The 25,704-nt window shown below is 39.5% G+C and overlaps 1 protein-coding gene across 1 annotated transcript; it reads right to left on the reverse strand.

The window, feature by feature from the left end:
• Positions 1 to 283: 283 nt before the first annotated feature.
• On the reverse strand, positions 284 to 22,491 carry NMBR (neuromedin B receptor). Its single transcript, XM_036414184.2, has 3 exons — positions 21,620 to 22,491; positions 4,192 to 4,540; positions 284 to 1,769 (listed from the first exon to the last, which is right to left on the reverse strand). Exons 1-3 carry the CDS (start codon positions 22,063 to 22,065, stop codon positions 1,368 to 1,370), a joined length of 1,197 nt encoding a protein of 398 aa, XP_036270077.1. The 5' UTR covers positions 22,066 to 22,491; the 3' UTR covers positions 284 to 1,367.
• Between the last annotated feature and the right edge of the window lie 3,213 nt (positions 22,492 to 25,704).

Raw genomic sequence — 25,704 nt, forward strand, 5'->3', positions numbered from 1 at the left:
AAGTATTTTTGTAAAATTTGCAACATAGTGTGTTTTGTAATGGAGACATTCCAAACTGTGTAACTTCATACACTACCAATATTGAATCCTTCTTTTTTTCACCTCAGGAGTTGTTTTTTGTTGTTGTTGTTGTTGTTGTTGTTGTTTTTGAAGTATTAAAATGATAGTATTATATATGTAAAACTTTAGGATTAAGCTTAGAACAGAGAAAACATTTGATTAATATTCATTCTCATGATTATCAACTATCATAGGCAATTTGTATGTGTTTATTTTTACCTTTGTTACATACAATTGAGCATTTTAAATAGTGTAGGTTAGGGTTCTTTAAAAAATGGCTTAGTATACTAACCAAGTTTTCTTTCTACTCAACAATTTTGGAAAGAGAAATAATATGAAATACATGAATTCAAATATTAGACTTATTGATCAGACTAAGAAGGGCTAGCTTTAGAATTTAATGAAGACCATCTTTTTATTTTGGCAAAAAAAAATCCAAGACTTTTATTCAGAGAAAACTATAATGCCATGCAGGGTAAAGTTGCCTTGTAAAGTGGCTGTTACAAGAAAAGATGAGTAGGTGGATGAACTCACCAGAATTACACAAATCTTATCATAGCTATACAGAATTATCCAAATATCCAGGGATTCAGCAATATATTAAATTTTTAAAAAGGCCATGCCAATTTTTGTGTCACAGTTTTACATTTGGAACATATGATACCTATTTTACATTCATAATGTAAATCTTATTCAGGTGACCTCTATTTTACTATTTGTGATATAAATGCCTGCAAACCTAAAAGTTACAGATAGGTTATTTCTAGAAATCATGCTTTATCTCACAAAGAATCACAATAAATATTGGCTTCTGATTGAACTCTATCTTTGGATTTTCAATTATCTTATTTAAACAAAGGAAATAGATACATGCGTTAAATATACATAAAATTCACCAAAAATGATTTGTATTTCAAATATTAGGAATTTGAATATTAAACTCATTAAATCATTGAGTCAATATAAAAATGTATTGCCTGCTTCAACTTAAAACAATTTTAAGGTAACACTTAGCATTGGCTCTAGCAACAGCTTAAATCCTGAAGCAATGTTGATTTATATTCATGCAGATCTGGTGTTTGAATCCCTTTTAATGTTAACAATATGTATATACATATATATTTGTAATTTAAAGTTCTTTTTAGAGAAAAATGCTAAGTATGTTTGTCTTGCCTTTCCTAAGTCAATCATAAATTGTCTAATGAATTCGCTCAGGAATATTAAGAAAGAAAATTGTTTAGTTTTATTCTACTCAATAGAAATAAAGCAAGAAAGATATTTCCAGGTAGTAAGCTGCATGGCCAAAATTACAGTGCCATTTTCTGCTTCATGCTGTGTCCATTTATCAAAACAGAATTGGTCACCGGGTTCTTAGCATTGCTTTTCAGAGATGTCATACGCACTGCCGAAGAGCTTACTAAGTAGCTGGCTGATCTCTCTGGATAGGACTTCCTTCCACAACAGAGCTGGCTATTGAAATGCCTCCTGAAGCTTTCACTGAGTAGATACAGGGCAAATGGATTGACACAAGAATTGCAAAAGCTCAGAATCCGGGCAACTAAGGTGGCAATCATGTGGCCCAGAGATGGATCAATCTTGCTATAGTTGAAAGATCTATACATATAGAGGATGTGATTTGGAAACCAGCAGAAGGCAAAGCAGCCCACGAAGACCAGCACAATTTTAGCCAGGCGTTTCCGAGTTTCCATCTGCAATACAAGGAAAAGGCCCATTGGTTAAAATGAAAGGGGAGACAGCCACATCCAAAACTCATGACATAATAGGGGTAAACTTATATAGCATGTTAACACATCCAAAATACCAAAACTATTTGTTTTCCTCAACAATGGGATGGTTTCAACAGTTTGATTAAGCCTATTGTGGTCACTACACTGTTTCATTCATAACATTTTACAGTTTATACAAGTCTAGATAATAAAATATTAAGAAATGGTTATGTGAAAACTGTGATCTTAAAAGGTCTCTTATTTTCAAATACTTTCCTTTAGATTTGTTCATTTTAATTATAAACCTCTTCTATTTGTATTAAATCCACTGGATTAATGAATCATAGAATATAGTCAACCTTAGAATTTCTTTTTAAAATCAGGGTATTTTAATAGGAAAACTACATCTAATAAAATAAGTGTAACTTTTTTTAACCCTTACTGCACATACACAAAATCCTTGGGATTTAACTTCAGACTCATAAATTCAAAACACCTGACATAACTGTGAATAAGTATTACTAGGTTAGTTACCTTTAAAAATGAATATATAGTTTTCTTTATTTTCATAAAATTTACATACTGGGTTTATTCCTTTATAGACAGGTTTTCAGGAATGTGATAAAGAGACACAATTCAAATATTGGGCATTGATCTTTTGAAATCTAAATATCATTTCCAATATTCTAGAGTCCAGGGTTAGCTGATATTTGCCTGATTTGTTCAAATATTTAAATAAGCCAACATGCATGTGATAACAATTTCTCAAAAGATATTGATAATAAGCAACATGAGCTAAAACTAAGGGTAGTCAACTAGAATATGGCAGAGGAGGCTGGAAATGTTTAGGAATCAAACAGGTCTGACATAGGGGAGAAGTAGTTAGTGGCGACAGCTAAGGAGGAGGAGAGTGCAAAGGAGTGTAGTTTAGAAAGCAGAACGTGGCATTCCAGATGTTTCCCTGGGGCACGGTAGGCGGCCCTGCAATATTAAGAAAGTCAATGTAAAATTTATATTACTAAGTCCTGTCCTTCCTAGCAGGTGGAGCTTGTGTGAAGAATTTCATGGCAATCTATACTTGGGCAGTCAAAAGCACAGTTAGGCTGTTGGCATTGAGATTACTTCTCAACAGATGTCAAGCACAATTACCCAGCCTGAGTGTATAAATCTCATTAGAGAAATTTATAAAAAACATGGCAGAACTAAGGCCAATATGAAAAAAATGATGGTGGGGAGGGTAAGAGGAACCCAACTCTACAAACCAGCTCCCCAGGCTCTGAGTGAAAGAATTATATAAAAATGGAAAAGCGCATGACCTGGACATTGTTGCTTCAATGATACCAGATATTTAGGGGTGGAAAAACTATTAATGTATCTAAAAATTATTTTAATGCTAAGTTGATTTTTTTAAGGCTTTCAAGCAGAGGTGGATCTCTGATGTTGACGGTCATCAATAAATGGAGGCGACCTTCCAAGCCAGAAACCTTGATGAGATCCTGCAGTTGCTCCAAGTGCCCAAAGCCCCAGCCGATGTCTCCATATACAATCCTGCAAATTCCAATGACCTGCCATTCGATGTGTCTTCATTCAAATTAGGGAACAGTTACCTGTAACCTCCCTGCACCTTTGGAAGATGGTCCTCGCTGAGAGTGCACAAATGCACAATTTGAAACTTTGTCCCATAAGTAGAGTTTTCCTATCCCTTTGTGGATTAACATAAATTTCCCTTCTATTAGGGCTGCATTTTCTTTAAGGAAGAAAGAGTATGTAAGGCACATGTTGCAATTTTCAAGTTAATGTACAATCTGAATAGGAAAATCTATAAAATTGAATTATGACTTCAAGCATGACTTCAACACCAGCCTCCCTTTGATCATTCTCTTGTTCTGCTGCCCCTTCTCCACTGTGGCCTCCTACCCAAACCTCATCCCCAGCCCCAGGCAGTGTCCGACAGCTCTTTCCTGATTCCTCCTTCTCCCAGACTCCCTGTTGTCCTTATCTTAGTGGGCTAATGGGAGAAGACAATAATTAAATAAATGTATACTTAAAATGTGGAAATGTTCTGTTTCAATGTGTGGTTCTTTGCATAAACACTTGCATGTAAAATAAACTCTTCTAAGATGTTACATTTTTATCATTTTAGGCCCAGAAGGCACAGTAGATGGACCTTTGTGGGACTTTTCAGAGCTGTGACACGGCTACATCTTAGACACCCCTAAGGCCCCTTCCAGTTAAGGCCAGTGCATGTCCCAGGGCCCTCTGTCTCAGTTATCATCCCTCCTGGTATTGAGAACCCATGAAATCGAACCCAAATAGCAGTACTGCAGCTGACCAGGGCACCCCCAACACACACACACACACACACACACACACACACACACACACACACACACACGGAGCTTACCTGTTTTTTGGTATGTTCGTTGTATTCTCCAGGAAGATTATGTGCACTTTTAATTAAGGTCTTTGCAATATGATAATAATAAACGCTAATAACAGCAAGGGGTATGAGGAAATACACCAAGAAGATGAGCACCGAATGGATCTTCGGGTGTAACTCGTCAGTCTGAGGGTAGGGGATGCACGCTGTGAAGCTGCCGTTATCCAAGCTGTCGATGCGCACCACTTCCGAAAACACGGCTTCGGGAACCGCCAGCAGCACCGAGACCACCCAGATACCCACGGCCTTCACGCAGGTCCACAGCACCGCCCCTGACGCCTGGATGTCCATGGGGTTTACAATGGCTTTGTACCTGCGAAGACAACATGCCGCAAATTACTCTTACGAAAGGAGGTGAAAAAGGTGGGAGGCAGGCAGGGAAGGGGGGAGGGAAGAAGGGAAGGGAAATCTTACCTGCTAAGAGAGAGATGCCAAACCCCATTATTCCCTAGCTGTTTTGTACTAAGATCCCCTGGTGTCTCTGTCTGCTTATTCTACAGCTTATTAGCACTGAAGACAAGAAGACAGAGAAAAATATCTGAAATTGTTATTTCCCAAATTACAGTAATTTGGTTACTGCTTTCACAAGTTTTTTTTTTCTAAGTCTACACATAAGTGTCATTATTTACTGAATACTTTTAATTAAATATTGTTATTTTTGAAAAATCTATTGCTACTATAATTGCTATAATATGCAGTAACCATAAAAAAAATGCCACAAACTATTTATTAAATTTTACCTTGATACACTTCTTTAGCTGATAAACCTGAGTAGCCACTTTTTTTTTGAAGGATACCAGAGGCCTGGTGCATGACATTGTACACTGGGTGGGGGGTGGGGGAGGCTCAGCCCAACCTGTATCCTCTCGGAGTCTGGGATCCCTCAGGGGATGTCCACCTAAGCTGGCAGCCTGACAACCCGCTGGGGGACCCTTAGCACTGGCTTCTGGCTGAGCAGTGCATCCCCTGTGGGAGCACATTGACCACCAGGAGGCAGCTCTTGCGGTGAGCGCCTGCCCCCTGGTGGTCAGTGCACGTTATAGCAACCCATCATTCTGCCAGTCAGTCAATTTATCGATACATATTAGCCTTTTATTATATAGGATCAGTAAATCTTAGAGACCAATTTAAATGGGAATATTTTTTTCTCCATCATCCAGTTATAAGGACTGAAATATTAAATAGTCCATCTTTCCATTTCAAGTTTATTTAATGTGGAGACCTCATGAAGTCCTCTCTCCTCCCACCTGCCATCATCATAGTGGTAAAGGGTCCACTCCAGGACATAAGGGCTTCAGCAATCCAAACCCTCTGCAGCTAACTCAGTCAGCACACTGGGGCAATCATAACATAAACAAACCAAAACGGTATGTAGACCTCACACTACTTATATTTGTCTTTGAAGATATGTTAGTTACAGTATACCTAGGAGGTTAACAAGATACAGTTAAAAGTGATTTTGGTCAAACAAATCTGCAGTGTCATCGTATCTCTGACAAACACTGGAAAAATCACTTAATGTCTTTTCCTTTCCTCTGGGGAGTGGGGATAAAAACAAAAGTTTAAAATTAAAAATCAAAAGTTTATGATTAGAAAAAAAAGTGCATAGAATACCTGGTACAGTGCCTGGCAATTAGCAGAGATTAACCATATGATAACCCTGTACCTTCTCCTTATTTACATTTGATTTAGTCTGACGTTCTAACGATTCAAAATATTTCCAGCTGGAAAACAATCACATAAGGCCTCCGTCAGGTTCTGTAAGGATGCTTTCTGTTTCCCCCAGGAGAGGAAGAGTGCCCTCAGCCTCAGTCCCACTCTGAGGAAGCCTCTTTCTCCTTTGGGGCTTGAATCCAAGTGTCACCCCCAGACCCTCAATAGAAAGAAGCTCACTTGCATTTTTATCTGGAGGATCTTCCCATGCGTAGCAGGAAACATGGAAATTAAAGTAGAACAACAGCAAATGGCTTCAACACCAAATTAAGTAAAATAGCATGAGTCATGCATTTTGCTCAGATTTAGCACAGAGCATCTTGTTTACCATTCTGTTTACTTGTACATTCTTCCAAAGAAACTTAATCATAACCAGTAACTAGAATGAGCTATTTTTTCTGCTTTTTAAAATTTTTTATCAGCTTGATAACATTCTAAGAGGTTTATTTCCTTCTTTTTAAACTCAGAGAGCACTAAGAGCACTATAAAGATAAATAGAAGTCCCTTGTAACTAACATCTCAGACCTGGCTCCGGGATTAAAACAAATTTCACATCATTCCATATGCTAGTATATAGGAAATGTAATTCTTTCACTGTTTGCCAAGTCCAATATTACACATATCATCTCTTGATATCCCATTGTGGTAATTGAAGATTTTCTCCCTGAAACCTCTATTTCTTCCATTCCCAACTTCCTGATTTATTAAGTTATATCATTTATAAAATAGTCAATAGGTTATTACTAAACAAGTATCACTCACTGCCTAGTTAAGTAGTATATTATGACATTCTCTTTATTATATGCATGTCTGATTTTCCTAGAGTTGTTACTTAATAATTTTTCATTTGTATGATTTTCCATTAACCTGAATTGAATCCTTTTCTAAATGCTATTTCATCAACTTCCTGAATAATTGGAGTACCAGTGGTTGAATCTCAATTATTCTTCTTTCTTTATCAAACTCATCTTTGTCTTCTTTGAGGTTTTATTTTCTAAGCTGTCTTATTAGCTTTAGCTTTCTTTCTGTTTATTATATTTTTATTTTTTAACTTTTATTGTGGAAATATTACATATGTCTCCTTTTTTCCCTCCCATTGACCCCTTATAGCCCAAATTTTAGAAGTTCTTTCTAGTTTTCCAGTTATTCTATGGCTATGGAAATAATACTACAGAAAATGTTTCATTTTCTTTTCTTTCTAGAAGAGTTTCAAGTTTGCTTTGTTGTTGTTTAGGTTTTTTTTATTCTAAAACCACTCCTCAAAAGTTAAATATTTATTACCTGACAATTCATATTTACTGTAAGATCAAACTAAGAAAAGGCTGATTACAAATTCTTTTGTATGTGGAGGAATAGGGAAAGGCAGAAATATGGGGTGGGAGGAAGGAGCTGTTGATCACTCAGATAGACTAGTTAACCAGACTCTCTTTGTAGGTTCTTAGAAAAAACAAGGTATATTCTGAATTTTCCTTTGTGGTTTTTTGTTGTTAATCTTCACCCCTCACCTGAGCATATTTTTCCATCGACTTTCAGGGAGAGTGGAAGAGAGCGGAAACATCACATCGATGTGATAGAAACACATGATTTTAAAGGAGAGGAGTCTGCAACTGAGGTATGTGTCCTTGACCAGAATTGAACCCCGGGCCCTTCTGTCCACAGGCCAACACTCTTTCCATTGAGCCAAACCAGCTAGGGCTTTCATGATTTTAAAAGGAAGGAAAAGATCACTTCCCTACTCTCACCCCTACCCCATAGCTAAGTACATTAGCAGAAGCACTTCAATCATAAAGGATGATGGGAAAAGTTCAAATAGGAATAAAAGCAATGACTCTCTTGTCCTGATAAGATTGTTATGGTAAATTTAGCAACATATCCAGAGTTTTTTGAGAAGGACTAAGAGAACTAGTGAGACTCAGGGCACACATTTTCAGGAGGCATGATTCTTAGCCACCTCCTGCAGGAAAGGGAAAGTCCATGGATCTTCCACTAAATGATATACATTGGATCAAAAAGAGTATTGCCCTCACCAGTTTTCTCAGTGGTTAGCACATGTGTCAAACACAAGGCCCGCGGGCCAAATCGGTCCCACCAGGCCTTGCAATGTGGCCCGCACCGCGCTGTCATCACTGCACTCCACTGCGTTTCCATCACAATGACAGTTTATGACTGTTCAGTAAACCATTCGGCCCGCGATTTGGGCTGGATTTTAGATTTTGGCCCCTTCTCTGATTGAGTTCGACACCCCTAGGTTAGAGCATCAGCCTGTGGACTGAAAGGTCCCAGGTTCGATTCTGGTCAAGGGCATGTATCTTGGTGGCAGGCTCAATCCCTGGGCCCGTCAGGTTGCATGTGGGAGGCAACCAGTCGTGGTGTCTCCCTCACATTTATGTTTTTTATGTTTTTTCTCTCTCCCAGCCTCCATTCTCTTTCTCTAAAAAAAATAAATAAATAAATGGAAAAAATATCCTCAGGTGAGGATTAACAACAACAAAAATATTCCAAATGTTAAAAAGCCAGAAATTATAGTTAAAAACACAGATTACTAAAGGGTCATTATTACTACTAAACCAGAGTTTATAACTGTCAGATAATGTTATACACCAACCAATATTTCATGTGCATTTTTTAATTTAAAAATATGTAGTGCAAATTAATATGAGCATGTTTAATAGTACTTCCTTTAAATATTTATGAAAATGTAAGAATGAAATAGTCCCTCTGCATTTTATCTCATTGAATTTAGTAGTATAATAGTATGTATAAAAAGTGTGTGTGTGTTTTTCATGTAGATAGTCTCAGAAAGATATCTTTAACTGGAAATTAATCAATCAAAATTCACATATAGATAACATAATCATCATTCACATATTAAATATCAGTAAATATATATGCTTCTTTATTGATGCCTGTTCTGAATATTGCTTATTACATTTGTATACAGTCTTAATTAAATCTAAAGAGGTAATTAAATTAAATCATATTATACAATATATTATGAAAATTATATAATTTTAGCTCATATAAAGTTATCAAGACATCTAAAAATCTCCATCTATAAATGTCTGCAAAGCTTTCTAGTTATACCACCCATAATTTCTTTTTTTATACCAAACTTTTATTTATCAGAGACCAACAAAGTTCAAGGTGAACTATCTCATAAGTAGAAGATTTCATGGAAGCAAAAGAAAGAATTTCAAAAAGGCCCAGCCAGCGTGGCTTAGTGGTTGAGTGCTGACCTATGAACCAAGAGGTCGCCATTAGGTTCCCAGTCAGGGCACATGCCCTGGTTGTGGGCTCTATCCCCCATTGGGGCGGGGGGTGAGTGCAGGAGGCAGCTGATCAACGATTTTTTTTTTCTCCTCATTGATGTTTTTATCTCTCTCTCTCTTCCTCTCTGAAATCAATAAAATGTATTTTTTTAAAAAGACTTTCAAAAAGAAGTGTAGGCCTCTGTGTCAAATACTCTAAAAGTAGACAAAAATCCTCTTTTAACCGGAGCTTGTGTCCTGCTCTCTTCTGTTATCTGTAATGTGTAACCCAATGTAGATTCTCAATAAATCTTTACTGAACTTATGTAGAAACCTGGCCTGAGCAACAAGGAGATGAAGTGATTAAGAGCAGTTTTGCTAGAGTGGAGTGGTAGTTGCTGGCTATTAGGTTGCTGTGAGTATGGAAGTGAGAAATGGGAAGTCTAGTCTCCTGATGCCCAAGTTGGTTCAATCCCCAGAACCACCTAGAACACTGAAAATGGGTAGAGTATTATTACATTTCCTCTAAGACTCACTAGCACAGAGTCTTTAGCCTGCAAAAGGAGACATTCTGCATTTTATAAGATTTTCTAGTGATTCTTACGATAAACCAAGTTTAGAAACCATGTGTGAGGAAGAATGACAATGGCAGTGAGCATCTCTCCACAGGTTCCCTGTGATCCTTACATGTCCAGCATCGGTTCAGTGTTTGAGAATCAGATGCCTTCACAGTGTGTCATATCATGCTTTAAGAGTATTGATAACTTTTTGCAGTAATACTTATTCTGAAGGAAATTACTAAATGTATCATTTAAAAATATCTAAGTTGTCAAAACCGGTTTGGCTCAGTGGATAGAGCATCGGCCTATGGACTGAAAGGTCCCAGGTTCGATTCTGGTCAAGGGCATGTACCTTGGTTGTGGGCACATCCCCAGTAGGGGGTGTGCAGAAGGCAGCAGATCAATGTTTCTCTCTCATCAATGTTTCTAACTTTCTATCCCTCTTCCTTCCTCTCTGTAAAAAAATCAATAAAATATATTTAAAAAATAAAAATATCTAAGCATCGTCATAAAACAGAATGGCTAAAACTATAAATAACAAATTAAAAATAATGTAATATATGGATGTCACTTAGGAAAGGATGAGAAATACCTTTCTCATTACAGAGGGGTCAGCAAATCTAATTGTTCTTTAACAGGGGAAAAATCACTTTATTCTTAAGTTAAAATGTATGACTTAAATGACACAAATGTTTGATAAGGAGGAGAATGATGATGACAACTTATGTTGATGAAGACAATGATTAGAACTAGCCAGTCTATGATTATAAAGGGATTGAGGAAAGACTATAGATGCTGAAGAGGTTGTCATCATTAATTGTACAAGAGAACCATTTTGCTCTCCACTTCAGTGCCTATTTTCTGATAATTAACTGCATGTGTGACTAAATACTGATTTGAATTAGTGAGTCATCTGTCGTCTTGACTCATAGGTGACATGGAAGTAGTTACACAATAACCCACAGCTTAAAAATGCTTTCACATTATTTCACTGGCTAAAATAGTCCTGTGCTGCTAAACTGATTAGTGTGCTCATTTCACAGAAAAGCTTATCAAGACTAAGGGATTACAAAATGCTTAAATGATTTCAGAGCCAGTAGCATAAAACTCAGAATTCACTCAGATGTTGTGATTATAGATTTAATGTTTTAAGCTATAGCATATTACAGAGAATACAATTGAAGCACTAAATGCTTCATCTATTCTCAATTTTTAGACATTTGATCTCCTATCTTCATAAAGTCAATGGTATTTTTAACTGCAAATACTTAACTTACATCTGTAATTATGTTTTCTTAATTGATCATGTTTAGAGTAGAGAAACTAAGCCTCAACAGTATCTGCAGATTCTGTTTCATATACTTTTAATTCATCTCTTAAAACTGCATGTTCATAGATTCTATATAAATGTCTATATAATCATTTGTAGGTTGTACTTTCATAATCTAAATCTGGTTCCAAATGCGATGTTAAATGTTTGGCTCTCTCTTAAAATGTGGCTCTTTTTCAAAAATTAATTTGAATTCAACCACATTTAATAAAATTTTTAATTTTTAAAGTATTCCCTCCAAATTTTCACAAATAATAAATATGAAGGAGGAGGTCTACGTTGAAAGTTTTAAATTATTCTTAATGAAAATCTGTATAAGAAAAAAATTAAAATTCAAGGGAGTCAAGGGAAATGCTAGGGAAAAGTGAAGGTTTAGTGTTTATTTCTCCTCCCCATGAGACCTAGGAGTAACTGGAAATAGAAGATATTGCCAAGAACCTTAATAAATCAGTAGTGTTCATAAGGAGTGGGGTATAGAATAATAACATTTAATATTTTATATCAATAATTAAAACAATAAGTTAAGATAGCTCATTAAGTTTGAAGCAAGCAAAATTAAACTAGATCATCACTTTGGAGCATAAAAATGAAAATAACCTGGATCATATGGAAACAAATGATAATAAAGAAACAAAGAATGACAAATGATAAAAAATAAATAAAAGGATGTTGCCCTAGCCAGTTTGGCTCAGTGGACAAAGTGTTGGCCCATGGACTGAAGGGTACTGGGTTTGATTCGAGTCAACGGCAAGTACCTTGATTGCTGGTTCCCTAGCCCTCATTGGGGTGCATGCAGTAGGCAACCAAACACTGTGTCTCTCACATCAATGTTTCTCACTGTCTCTACCTCTGTCTTCCACTCTCTCTAAAAATCATTAGGAAAATATCCTCAGGTGAGGATTTACAAAAATTAAAAATAAATTAAAAATAAAAGGATGTCTAATGAAGACATGTGTCCTTTGGAACAGATAAGAAATAAACTTTGGAAATACCAGATTATTGGTGAATTGGGGATGTGGGTGAGCTTCTCTGAAGAGCTGAAAGTAAACTGGTTATACTATGATCTAAAACAGGGGTGTCGAACTCAATCAGAAAAGGGGCCAAAATCTAAAATCCAGCCTAAATCGCGGGCCAAATGGTTTACTGAACAGTCATAAACTGACAATGTTAACCAGAAATGTGAATTTAAAATGAGTGGAACCTTTTCCTTAACAGTGCTGTTAACCAACTCACATGCTATCAAGCAAAACAGTAATATTGGTATCAAGCAAAACAGTAATATTGGAATGTACCTAAAATGCTCATTGTTTTGTTTTCTGGCTAGATGTCTGACACCGTTTTCCCCGGATCAATGAATCAATGTTCGGTTTTATTTCTTGGGCTGTAGCAACCCGCAAAACAGCATGGAGTTTGTCATCGGTAATGCGTGATCTGTGCTTGTTTTTGTTCAGATTCATTATTGAAAACATCTGTTCACAAAGATAGGTGCTCCCGAACATGGATAGAATACGGGCAGCATGTAGTCGGAGCTCTGGCATTGAGTCAGGGGGCAGTAGAGGGTAGAAGTCCTCAATTTCAACATCCTGAAACCTTGATTTCAGGCCACTGTCAGACTGAAGCTCAATTATCTCCATCTGAAGGTGATGGGGCACATTGTTGACATCAACTGTAAAAGGATTGGCAAAGATGTCAAAGCCTGAGTGCTGTGTTCTAAAGTCAGAGAAGCGCCGCTCAAATTCACTTAGTAAACGGCTAACTTTGGTAGCCAGCCGACTGCAAGGAAAAGTACCAGAAATAGTGGTTGAGATACTCAAACAAACGGGAAAGTGGGCAAGATTGTCCTGTTCCAGTTGGGACTTCCATAGTTGAAGTTTACGCTGGAATGCTGTGATCATGTCAGACATCTTCGTGATGACTTGTTTGCGTCCCTGCAGCTTCAGATTCAGTTGGGTGAGATGCTCGCATATGTCACACATCATAGCAAAATCACATAGCCAGGAGGGATCCGACAGTTCAGGCAAGGGCTTTCCTTTACTTTCCATGAAAAGAGCAATTAGTTCTCTGAGCTCAAAAAATCTTTTGAGGACTGCGCTCTTGCTCAGCCATCTTACTTCTGTGTGGTATGGCACGTCTCCATACTCTGCACCCACCTCCTGTAAAAACTGCTGGAACTGGCGATGATTCAGGCCACATGCCCGTATAAAGTTAATAGTTTTAATGACTGTGGTCATTATGTCATTCATGTCCAGAACTTTTCCACACATAGCCTCTTGGTGGATAATGCAATGATAAGTAATCAAGGGTGTGTGGCAGTGACTTTTTTGCATTCTTTCCTTCATTAGTCCAACCAAGCCTTTCTTTTCTCCGCACATTGAAGGTGCGCCATCAGTAGTTAGCCCCACCAACTTTTCCCAGGGTAATTTAAAATTATTTATAGATTTCTCCACAGCCTCAAATATATCTCTACCAGTCGTCGTCCCATGCATGGGAGCTACATCCAAAAGTTCCTCAGTGACAGAGAGGTTGGTCTTCGTAGCACGTATAAAGATGGACAGCTGCGCTGTATCAGTGTTGTCTGTGCTTTCATCAATAGCAAGTGAAAAAGCAAGATAACTGCATGCCTGTTCGGCCAGCTGTGATGATAGATTTCCTGAGAGTTCTTGAACCCTATCTGCAATGGTGTTTCTTGACAAACTGACATTTTGAAAACTCTGTATCTGCTCTGGGCATACTTGCTCACACACTTTTAGCATGCATTGCTTCAAAAAGGCACCCTCTGAAAAACACCTTGAAGTACGGGCAATTTCTTCAGCCACTATAAAGCTTGCTTTCACTGCAGCATCATTTTTCGCTGTAGCCTTTGTAAACATTTGCTGCTGTGATTGTAGTTTGCCTTTTAGTTCTTTAACAATTTTATGCTTTTCTTCCAAAGTATATTTGCCATACTTAACATTATGTTTGGTGTCAAAATGACGACGTATATTGTACTCTTTCATTACCGACACTGTCTCATAACACAATATACACACTGGTTTGCCCTCTCTAAGCACAAACATGTATTCATTTTCCCATTTGTCATTAAATTGTCTGCCTTCACCATCAACTTTTCTTTTCCTGGACATTTTGGGATCAATATTGGCAGTAAAAGATGTAGTTTATTGGAAATCTGCGTTAGAAGGAAAAAGTTGAAAACTGCACAGGGATAGCTTGATTTGGCAGATGGAGTGGAGAGAAAAAAAAGTCAGTCAATAAATGCCTAGCTGGGTACAGATAGCAGATTCTGTTGCGATTTTTATGCCTGCACTTTATGCCAGGAACTGGCAGCTTCTGCTGTGTATTTTTTATGCCCGCACACTCACTCTCTCCTCTGCTCTGCCACCCGCACAACCACATCGGATGCCGGACTATAGGTCACGCCTCCTGAATCTCGCGTGACTTGTTATCTATGCACATGCGTAATAGATAGCAAGTACGGCGGCCGGCAAGGCAGCCGGCGAGATCACAAGCCTCCTATGTCACCGCGCGTCATTGTGATGTAATGCAGCAGAGTGCAGTGATGACAGCGCAGTGCGGGCCACATTGCAAGGCCTGGCGGGCCGGATTTGGCCCCCGGGCCTTGTGTTTGACATGTGTGATCTAAAACCTACACAAGACCTAGGAAGTTGGTGAAGTCTCCTGAGAAATCTGCATTTGAAAGGGCCAAAGGAAGTTATTTTGGGTTTTGAAAAACACCAATAGGAGCTGTATTGCGGGTGACAACTAACAAGAATGAAAACGTTGAGCTCAACTGTCTGACTTTATGGCTTAGCCAGAACAAAGAAAGGTCAAATGCATTACTGCAGGCAAGAGACTGAGAGGGACATCTTAGACTCGCACATGTGTCAAACACAAGGCCCGCGGGCCAAATCCGTCCCGCCAGGCCTTGCAATGTGGCCTGCACCACGCTGTCATCACTGCACTCCGCTGCGTTTCCATCACAATGACAGTTTATGACTGTTCAGTAAACCATTCGGCCCGCGATTTAGGCTGAATTTTAGATTTTGGCCCCTTCTCTGATTGAGTTCGACACCCCTATCTTAGAGGGTCCTTCTTCTCCCTGGGAAGTATACAAATAGAACCAGCACAAGTTGTTAAGTGAGAGACTTGTCTGAGATGTGGTGTCATGGAAAGTTCAACAGGCAAGCACTGGAGCACTGGACTGAGCATAGGGTTGCCTCACCAGTTATCAATGACCTTTGCTCTCTTTGAGTCACTGTTTGCTCAATCTCAGAGAGGAGGTAACAGAGTCCCATCTTAGGACCCTTAGCTCTACAGTTGAAGACATTATTTTTATTTTGCAAACAAATAAAATGCTTACTGTGGGCATGTCTTTAGTGCTATTTTGCTATTTTATCCAACTTGAACATTTGGACATAACAGAGTAAGAACTAGCACCCTGATGCCATAAGCCCCAGACTGGAGTATTCTCTATTTACATAGTGTGTTCCAAAGGTTTTAGATCAAGGTGAGTGAATAATCTTTAAAACCTATATAGTAATATATACAGAATTGCAGTAGTGTGAATATTATGAGGACTATACAATACCTAATTTAATGTGTGAATTAGAAGGAAAAAGAAAATAAGCTAGAGGTATTTGAGACTAATGAATAAAATATATTTGATTATTGGAGGCAAAAATAACAGCTTTTATCTAATGAAAAACCATATAAATTCAAATTAATTAATAAATTAGTTCAGATTATAATTCATCCTCTTTCTATTCTTCTGTAAAAACAAGAACTGGGCACTTGTTATGCAAAACACATTTTCCTTTTGAATTGGCAGTTAGAAAGCTTTTAGATAAATGTACTGTAGGACTCACATTGCATGAAAATATGGGTCACTTTCTTTTTTTTTTAACTTTTATTTCCCTACTAGAGGCCCTACATGAAATCCATGTACTGGGTGGAGGGAGGTGAGGGTGCCCTCAGCTCAGCCTGCACCCTCTCCAATCTGGGACCCCTCAGGGATGTCCAACACTGCCAGTTTAAACTGGCAGTCTCAAACATCCCTCTCACAATTGGGACTGCTGGCTCCCAACTGTTCGCCTGCCTGCCAGCCTGATCACCCCCTAACCACTCCCCTATCAGCTTTATGGACACTTAACTGCTCCCCTGCCAGCCCAATTACCCCAACTGCCCTCCTTTGCTGGCCTGATCACCCGCAACTACCCTTCTCTGCTGGCCATCTGTGGTTGCCATCTTTGAACACATGGAGCAACCATCTTTGACCTCATGAAGGTGGCCATCTTGTGCCAGGGCATGAGGGTCAATTTGCATATTACCTCTTTATTATATAGGATACCTGGTTTTCCTCCCTTTTTTTATACTCATTGCACTATATCTGTATCTTTATCTTTTAGATGCCTTCAATTCTTTTGGAACAAGTTGAAAATAAATAAGTTGTCATGATACCTTTGTAATTGACTAGTTATTAGTAACAGGAAAAGAGCAAAGGGAAATAACCCTCTCCCATTATTGAGATAGGGAAAGCATTTTGCCTGCAAAACACTGAGGGAAGAGGCAGAGACTGGATAAAGGAAAGATAGCTGCCTGTCCAGTAAAGTTTGGATGACTAAGGAAGCTGAGATCTGTCAGTCACACCTGGAAGCAGAGGTCATTGGCCAGATGGGCATGGCCACTGCAAGTCCATGAAGATTTGGACTCCCACAGAACTCCCACACAAAGGAGTTCGCTTTCTCAGTCCCCCTTGGTGTGTTGCACTTGACTGCTGGCTTGTGGGGCTCTTTTGCTCCTACTCCCTTGCATTGCGTATGGACCCCGCTCCAATATGGAAAGGAAACAACAATTTTGCTATTAGCTTTACCGAAACCCTCGCTATACATCTATGAAATGGACTAAGGGAAATGAGATATATTCCAGGAAAATAAAACTTTCTACCACATCTCATTCTCCCCCGGGGGCTCTGGAAATGCTTCTTATGGTGGCACTCCAAGAACCCAGCTCCCACTAGCAATGGGAGAAGACAGGCACTTTTTTCTCTGATAACAATCACTCTGGAAACGTGGTTATTGCTAGGGTGAGTGTGGATTACTGCTTTAGGTATGCATGGCCAGCCCAAACTCCTCAAAAGAGCTTTAAAAGCACACTCTGAGAGCCAACCTCAGCACACTGCCCCAGGCTACGGACCAAAAAAAAAAAAAAAAAAAAAAAAAAATCCAGCTATTCAGTCAATACCTGAGCTCCTGTAAGAAGCTTTGGTGAGAAACCAGCAGATAATGGCATTCTCACCACTGGACAAAGACTGATAAAAAAAAGCTTCCTAAGGCCTCGGGAGTGTTAGACATAGGGCCCATGTTTTATCTGTTTCAGTATTTTAACAAGTAATTATAGTAAAGGAAATATATGTTTGCATTGATATAACATGTAAATAATGTTAATGATTCAAGGTTCATACCTAAAAGCACGAGTTCAGTTATGGAATTAAATATGTTTATTCTAACTATCAAATAAAGACTTGAAATAATTAATACATTATCATTTTAGTCTGATTAGATGCAATATTATTTTTGTATTCAATCCAACATTGGCTATAGAGTATCAGAAAAACAACATAAACTGATATATTAAATTTTATTGTCTTATAGAATTTTAGAATTAAATTTATAAATGCATTTTAGTTAACATTTATATAATTTTTTAAAAAAACAGCATAAGAAATTTATTTCTAGTTTTGCATTTGTAAGTACACAAAATAATGAAGTTCATACTTTAGCAGTAGGAGTCCATGGGAATTATTATTATTTTATTTATTTATTTTTGCTGTAAAAGAAAAAGGAGAACTCATTCTAAAAAATGACTACCATTTTAAATATATCTTATTGATATTTTACAGAGAGGAAGGGAGAGAGATAGAGAGCTAGAAACGTCGATGAGAGAGAAACATCGACCAGCTGCCTCTTGCACACCCCCTACCAGGGATGTGCCCGCAACCAATGTACATGCCCTTGACCAGAATCGAAACTGGAACCCTTCAGTCCGCAGACCGACGCTCTACCACTGAGCCAAAACGACTTCGGCATGACTACCATTTTAAATATGGGATTTGGGGGGCCAAAATGTCTTTAAGAGTTCAAGAAAGAATATCTGAGTTTGGAATACAGTTAGTGCAATAGGTCGTGAAGATTTCTTTGTGGCTTATGGGATTCCTCCTACCTAGTATCATAGCACGTAAGTCTCAACAGTGGGAGAGAGGAGAAAGTGAGTGTGTGTGTGTGTGTGTGTAGAACTGGTAAAAATGATTCAATGAAGAATATGCAAATACTTTTAATTAGCTATTTAATGCGAGCAAGCAAAAGAAGTATATTTTTTATATACTAACAAAAATGTAAACTGGCAACACCACTGTCACCATTTCAGTTTATGCACAGCCTTTCCTCCCATTCTGGTTATGCAATGTCTCTGAGGTACAGTCCCAGTGGGCACAATGATTTTTCTTAAGGATGAATCAGGTAAAACTTCTCAAAAGAATTTGGAAAGTCAAAGGTTAATAACCAGAACTACCACACAGTGTTATCCATACCACCCACATCAAACAAGGTGATTTAGGCCTCAAGGTAGATTTATAAATATTTATTTTTATTTCAGTCTCTGCTATTTGGTGGTACTGTCATCAATGACATATAATTAACTTTCTACTTCACATTGGCATATGCTTGCTAAAGTCTAATTATCTGCCTGTTTCTTTTTCTATCTTTATTTAAGCCATCTCATGAGGATAAAATATTTAGTTTGGTTTAACAAACAATTGAATTTATTGTTTAAAAACTCTAATAACGGCTTTTTTTTTAAGTGGTTCTATTGCTACAATTACAACTTAATTTTGAATTCAGGGTGTGTTTTTATACTTGGAAGTTACATGTATTACATTTTTTTTCCATTCTATTGAATCTAATGACTAAGCTTTTGCAATTTTTTAAAATCTTGGTGCTATGATTTAAATGTAATTTTTCAGTCTGTCACTAAATAGGAAAAAAAAATAGTAATTTTTTATTCCTGAAAATGTGATCATGTGCTTAATAGTGAAGACTGCAGGCTTTGATCTGTTTTCAAATCCTGGCTCCACTGTGAGATCAGGAAAATGTTGCTTAATTTCAAGTCTTCATTTTCCTTACTTTAAAATGGTAATGATGATCGTGCCTTCTTCATGGTATTGTGAGGATAATGAATTCACACAAAAAACACTTAGCACAGTGCTGTGTGCAATTTGTCTTATTCTTGCTTCCAAATCCACAAGAAACTAAAATATTTGGAGAGAGAAAGTATGAGGAGATCAGGTCCAAATCAACACCTAGATTACTATGTTCTGGAAGAACAGAGGTATACACAATATAAAACAAAACATTCCCAAGCCATTCACATGGCTTTTAGAACGTATTGTGTGATTTCACCACCAGTGACTTCTGTTCCTCAATTTATATTTAAAACTCACACTGATAGGCAAGAATAGCTTCTGGACCAAGGAGAAGAGACAACCCACTTTTCTTTATCATTATTACTAAAGGATCCATGCTTTATTTACAGAGTACATGATTCACATAACACACTGAAACAGTCAGTAAATGTGTGAGGAACAGCATTTTCTCTGACCTTTGTCAGAGCCAATTTATCTGTGTGTCTCCATGACAAGAGAGAAAAATGGTGTGAAATAAATTTAAGCCCTGGTTCTTGTTCCTAATATTACCTTTCAAAATGAAAGCATAATGATCATAATTTTAACTGTTGTAGTAATAACTATAACGTTTTATCTCAGTCCTTACCTAGTATTTTTCAAACTTTCTGTTTAAAATGGGTTCCCTAAAGAAGGGCAGTTAAAATAAAAAGTCATATTTTAATTATGGAACCCAAAGAAAACTTTCCAAAAAAAAAGATAATAGAAATCGCATCAATCAAAATGAGGTGGATAATTTATCCAAAGGCACATATCTTCATAGAAATGTGGCTTTAGTGAAAATATTACACAAACCAAAAAGCCAACCAAAAAGTATTCAGTTTAAAAAAGACAATAGCTCTCAAATCGCCACTGAATATTTTCTTCCTTTCATTAAAATTAACTCCTAAAAGTAATCTAAGGGTGATGTAAGGGTATTACTGCAAATACAAGAAAATTTAGATGCATTTATTTTTCATTTGTAGCCCAAAATGTAAATTAAAGAGAAGGAGGATGAGCACCACCTTAATCATCAGAGTTCAACAGTTGACGTCAACACCCCATTCCCAAGAGAATTAGACATAACTTCATGCACAAATGCCCAACTCCAAATTTGGACATGCCCAATTTTGTCCCTACTCCCATCCAGTTCATCTCTCCTGTGTAAATGCCCAAAAGCATGGTCATAGAGAACCTGCAGCAGCAGCACTGGGCCCAGGTTCAGCAGGCCTGGGTTCTCCTCCCAGCTCTGCCCAGGAACTTACATTCCTTGAGCCTCAACATCCTTACCTGGAAATGGCCCCGTTGGACTAGTTGATCTGCAAGATAGAGTAATGGACACTTCCCACCCTTAAAATATGTGAAAAGCAGACTCAAAACCAAAGATGTATTTTTACAATAGTGTTTTAAAATACAAGAATTTGGTCCCTGCCTGTTTGTGAGAAAACAAATAACGGATCATTTGACTTGAGGTATTAAAACAAACAAAATGTGTAAAGTCATCTGTCAGAAGAATAGTTACTATTCTAGTTGTTTGTGCTTCAAGTACAATAGTATAATTTAGTTGTTAACTGTAAATGATGTTTCTCCTTATTTGGAAAAAAAAAAGTAAAAATCAAGTATTTTTACTAATATTAAGGAAGACAGGCTCATGAATCAGGTGATTAGGCTACCAGATAAGAAAACTGCACATCTAAAGTTCTTAAGCACACAGAGAAAACCTAAACAAGATAGCTACATTGGCCCGGCCAGTGTGGCTCAGTGGTTGAGCATGGGCCCGAGAACCAAGAGGAACCTGGTTTGATTCCTGATCAGGGCACATGTCCAGGATTGGGTTTCAGCAAGGTCCCCAGTGGGGGGCATGCATGAGGCAGTCCACTGGTGTTTCTATCTCTCTATCCCTCTCCGTTCCTCTTTCTCTAAAAACCAACAAAACTATATTTTTAATAAATAATCACTAGTTGCTGAAGAACTTGTAAGGTTTAAATTAAAAAAAAATTTTTTTAAGGTAGCTATTCTATTGCCCATGCATTCTATAGCTGTTCTTTGAAATGGAATAAAAGCTGCCCAAGTGTGTGGAAGGGAAGGGGAAGAGTAAGGATATGCAATTTTAAAACTACTTTCAAACTAATGCAATTTTAGTTCCTTTTAAAAGTAATCCTTTTCATATTGTTTCAGGCTTCACATCTACCTCTTTTGCTCTCATTCCCAGATACTCACTGTCCTTCTCCTCCTCCTAGCCTTTTCTTTCCGCCCCCTCTCCCTCCCAGGTGCACTCCTCACCCCATCTCCACCCCTTTTCAGGCCGCCCCGCTGATACCTGTCCCCTCACCTGTCGGCGCTGAGGGCGGTGAGCGTGAACACGGACACACCCACGGAGGTGAGCTGGATGACGGGGATCAGTTTGCAGCCCACCTTCCCGAACACCCACTCGTCGAAGAAGTAGCGCGAGGCGTCCACGGGCACGCAGGTGAGCAGCAGCAGCACGTCCCCGGCCACCAGGTTGGAGATGAAGATGTTGGGGGCGCTCCTCATGGCGCTGTTGGTGACGAAGACCTTCACCAGCACGATGTTGCCCAGCAAGCCCACCGTGATGAGGAGCAGGTAGAGGGACGGGATCACGCAGCGGATCACCAGCTGGGCGGTGGCGGCGGGCGTCCCCTCCTCGGAGGCGGCGGGGGCGGCGGGCAGGAAACCCCCGTCCGACAACCCGGGGAAGAAGCCGCTCCGGTTCAGGCCGGCGGGCTGGGAGAGGTTGCAGAGGGACTTGGGGGGCATGGTCTTCCTCGCAGGGGCGTCCGGCTGCACCCAGGTGCCCTGAGAAGTGGATCTCCCTCCGGGACAAGTTTACTGCCTGCGGGGCACGCGTCACCCTGCGCGTCCCGGAGGGGACTGGCGAGTGAGAAATCGGTCCGCACGCTCCCGCGCTTCACTTCTGGAAGAGGCGCATGGGCTCCGAATTCAAAAAGAAAAAGGGAAAAAAAAAAAAAGGGCAAAGCAATTTGCGTCTTTGCTTCAGTCTCCCCTGGAGGAAGGCTCTTTGGTGAACAAAGACGTGTCCCTGGGGGGTGGCTGGAAGTACCTGCCTGCCCGCGCTTTGCGGGGGGAGGAAGTCATCCTGGCGCTGTCCAGCGAACCGCGGCTGAATCTCTGGGAACTAGCGTGTGGCGGCTGGTCCTCTGCTCATCCCACTGCTTGTTTTCCCAGTTCCTGTTGTATTGTGTGGGATTTGGGGGGCGGGGGGGATGGGCTCCATCCAATCCCTGAATCCATCCATCAATACCAGCCTCTGAGCAGCGGGAGGCCCAGCCAGAAGTTTGTGAACCTCTAAGGATGTGGGAGGCTGGCAAGTGTCTGATGCTGAAACAATGAATGTAGAGAACAGAATGGGTGATTAAAGGATGAAGAAAATGAAAGGAATTCTCTCCCCACTTTTTCTCCCTAGATCCTATTTTCTCATTTCCTACAGCTGGGATATTATTATTAAACTCATATTTTATTGAAATATAACAGGCATAAAATGCACACTTCTTAAATGTACAGCTCAAGCTAACCACCATGCAGGACCGACAAGCTAAACATTGTCCCTAAGGCAACCAGTACTGGTTCTGCCTTGTATCGTCTCAGATTAGTTTGCTGCTCTGGAGCATAACATAAATGGAATTACAAAGTGTGTAATCTTGTGACTAAATTCTTTCACTCAATATTATATTTGTGAGATCCACCCATGCTTTTTTGTATGTAGAATTTTTCACAGCTATGTAATATTCCATTATAAATATACCACTATTTATTTGTCCCATTTAAGGCTATTGAAATGAGGACTCTTCATAGTTTTAGCTACTTTGAAGTGTTTCTTGTGCCTCTCTTCTGGTGCATATTTGAATTCCAGGTGTAGATTTGCTAGGTTACAGTGATTATGTTCAACTTTAACAGAAATTGACAACTTTTCAAAGTAAATTTCAACTTTTCTTTTGGAATCTTGCTTGACAATATCATTTAAGGCTAAACATATGTATGACCATGATTACTTTGTAATGCCAGCTCTCTCTCTCTCTCCATATATATATATATATATATATATATATATGTGTGTGTGTGTGTGTGTGTGTGTGTGTGTGTATTGCACTGGGTATATCACCCAGTGCATGAAATTCATGCAAGGGGGTAGGGGTGGAGGGTGTCCCTCAGCCTGATCTCTACCCTCTCTAATCTAGAACCCCTTGGTGGATGTCTGCCAGTTAAACCGGCAGTCAGACATCCCTTTCACAATCCAGGACTGCTGGCTTCTAATAGCTCACCTGCCTGTCTGCCTGATTGGCCCAAACCATTTCTGCCTGCCAGACTGATTGTCCTCTAACCGCTCCCATGCTGGCCTGATTGGTGCCTAACTGCTCCACTGCTGGCCCGATCACCCCCAAGGCTTTTATATGACCCTTCACAGAAAATTTCACAATAAGGGCTTGACTGTTGAATCATTGGGACCAGACACCAAGATTTCCTTTCTTTAAATAGTGGATAGAATAATTATTTTGTCTTTAAGTTGCCCTGAACATCAAATGAGATAATGACTTGGAAAAGTATAAAAGCACCATATAAAGACAACTGTCTTTTTCATGTACCGAAAAGACAATAAAGTGGTAAAATGAAAAACACTTTTTTTATTCTCCCCCTTCCTCCCTTTACAGCCTTTACTTAAACTTTGAAATTTATAAAAAATTTTCACTCCAATTTTCATTTGTTTACATCCTATATTATTTTGTATTAGTTTCACATTTTATATTAGTTTAAGAATAGTGATTAGACAATCATATACTTTACAAAGTGTTCCCTGATATTTCCAGTACCCACTGGGCATCATACCATCATTGCAGCACTATTGACTATATTCCCTATTTACGTGACAATGGGTTTACAGGTTCCTTCCAATATTTATTTTGTGTAGCTCCTCCTTCCTTTTCTTTCCCATTTCTTTCCTCATTTCCTTTATATAGAATCTCAATTGGCCATTTAAGCTCAGTGAAGGCACTGGGACATGCTTAATCCGTTTTTACAGACCAGGAAACTGAGGCCAATTCCCTTTGGCTGCGGAACTTGACCAGCGTGCAGAGACCCCTCATAGCCATGCTCTCCACCCTTCTTAAGGGGCAGCCATGGGCAAACAGAACAAACCTTCCCACAAGGTTTTTGAGCCTAGTTCTCAATCACCTCTCCATCGTGGATGCTCCACATTCTTTCCTCTCCCCCATCCCCGCCCCCATTCTTTACTGGCCTCCCTTCTGGGGAGCAGGTGGTATGCTTTGCACTCACTGCGCAGGTGTGCGCCTGGGGCAGGGCGGCGCATGCTTGCTTTTGGGCCAAGGCATGTTGGGAGCTAGCAGAGTTGAGGCAAGCAACTCAGTGTTAAGGAAATAGAATTAAGTTCCTTCTAGCAGAGGTTGTGTGGTGCCCTGAGGGCTTGGCCAGAAGATAAGATTAACCTGGGGTTTAGCATCTCCTGTCTTCCTGCCTCTTCCCCTTCCTGATCCTCCCCCCTAGATAGCCCAGCCTTGGAATATTGCACCTTGGAATGTCACACTGCCTCTGGCAATTAGTCAATCCTGTGTTGCCATACCAAAGACCCCCCCTGCATGGGCGGCCCTGCCCCCCTTTGTCTCTGCTGTATAAATACAGCCATTTCAGAGAATAAAACTGAGGCTTGATCAGAACCTTGTCTTGCCTCCATTCTTTCGCGTTCCTTGTTTGATTCATTCTCTTAGGTGGTTCCTGCGTGCCCCCCGTTGTTGTCCCGCAGGTCGGGACAAAATGGCGCCCAACTCGGGGTACTTCTGAGAATCTCTAGCGAGAACGTCTACCGGAGAAGCCCTGGCCAGGCACCCCCCAGAGTCGCCGCGAGGACCCGCGAGTGAAGACTCAGCACTGGATCGCCACGGTCCACCCGCCGTGAGACAGATCGGAGTAAAGGTAGGTAGATGAACTTTTCAAACAAGATTTCAGAACATTTCACCCCTTTTTTGCTCGATTGTTATTATTGGTTCTCTCGGTTGGTTTCTTCCTGCCCACTAATAAGCACTCACTTGCCGATCCGGGGAAGAGTGAAAGGTACCCGTCTTTGGCTGTGAGAACTCCGATTCACTTGAACTAGTACCGCCTCCCGGTTTTCTTGGCGAGAATCCTCTCCAATTAGATCTACTCTTAAAACCTTGAGCTTGCTTTGAACAACAGGTCGTTCACCTTTCAGACTCAACCACGGGAGACCTGCGCGCCTGAGGAGGGCAAACGGGGTCTCCCTGTCTGTGAGGATCCGTGTAGGCGGATTATACCTACCGACCGTTTCACGCAAGCAAGGGAGTAAAGGGTAGAGTCGAAAAGAGAGTAATTCCGCCTGAATTCCTGGGTTGACGAGAAAATTCAAGC

Source organism: Pipistrellus kuhlii, unplaced genomic scaffold, assembly GCF_014108245.1.
Source record: "Pipistrellus kuhlii isolate mPipKuh1 unplaced genomic scaffold, mPipKuh1.p scaffold_m20_p_5, whole genome shotgun sequence".
NCBI lineage: Eukaryota > Metazoa > Chordata > Mammalia > Chiroptera > Vespertilionidae > Pipistrellus > Pipistrellus kuhlii.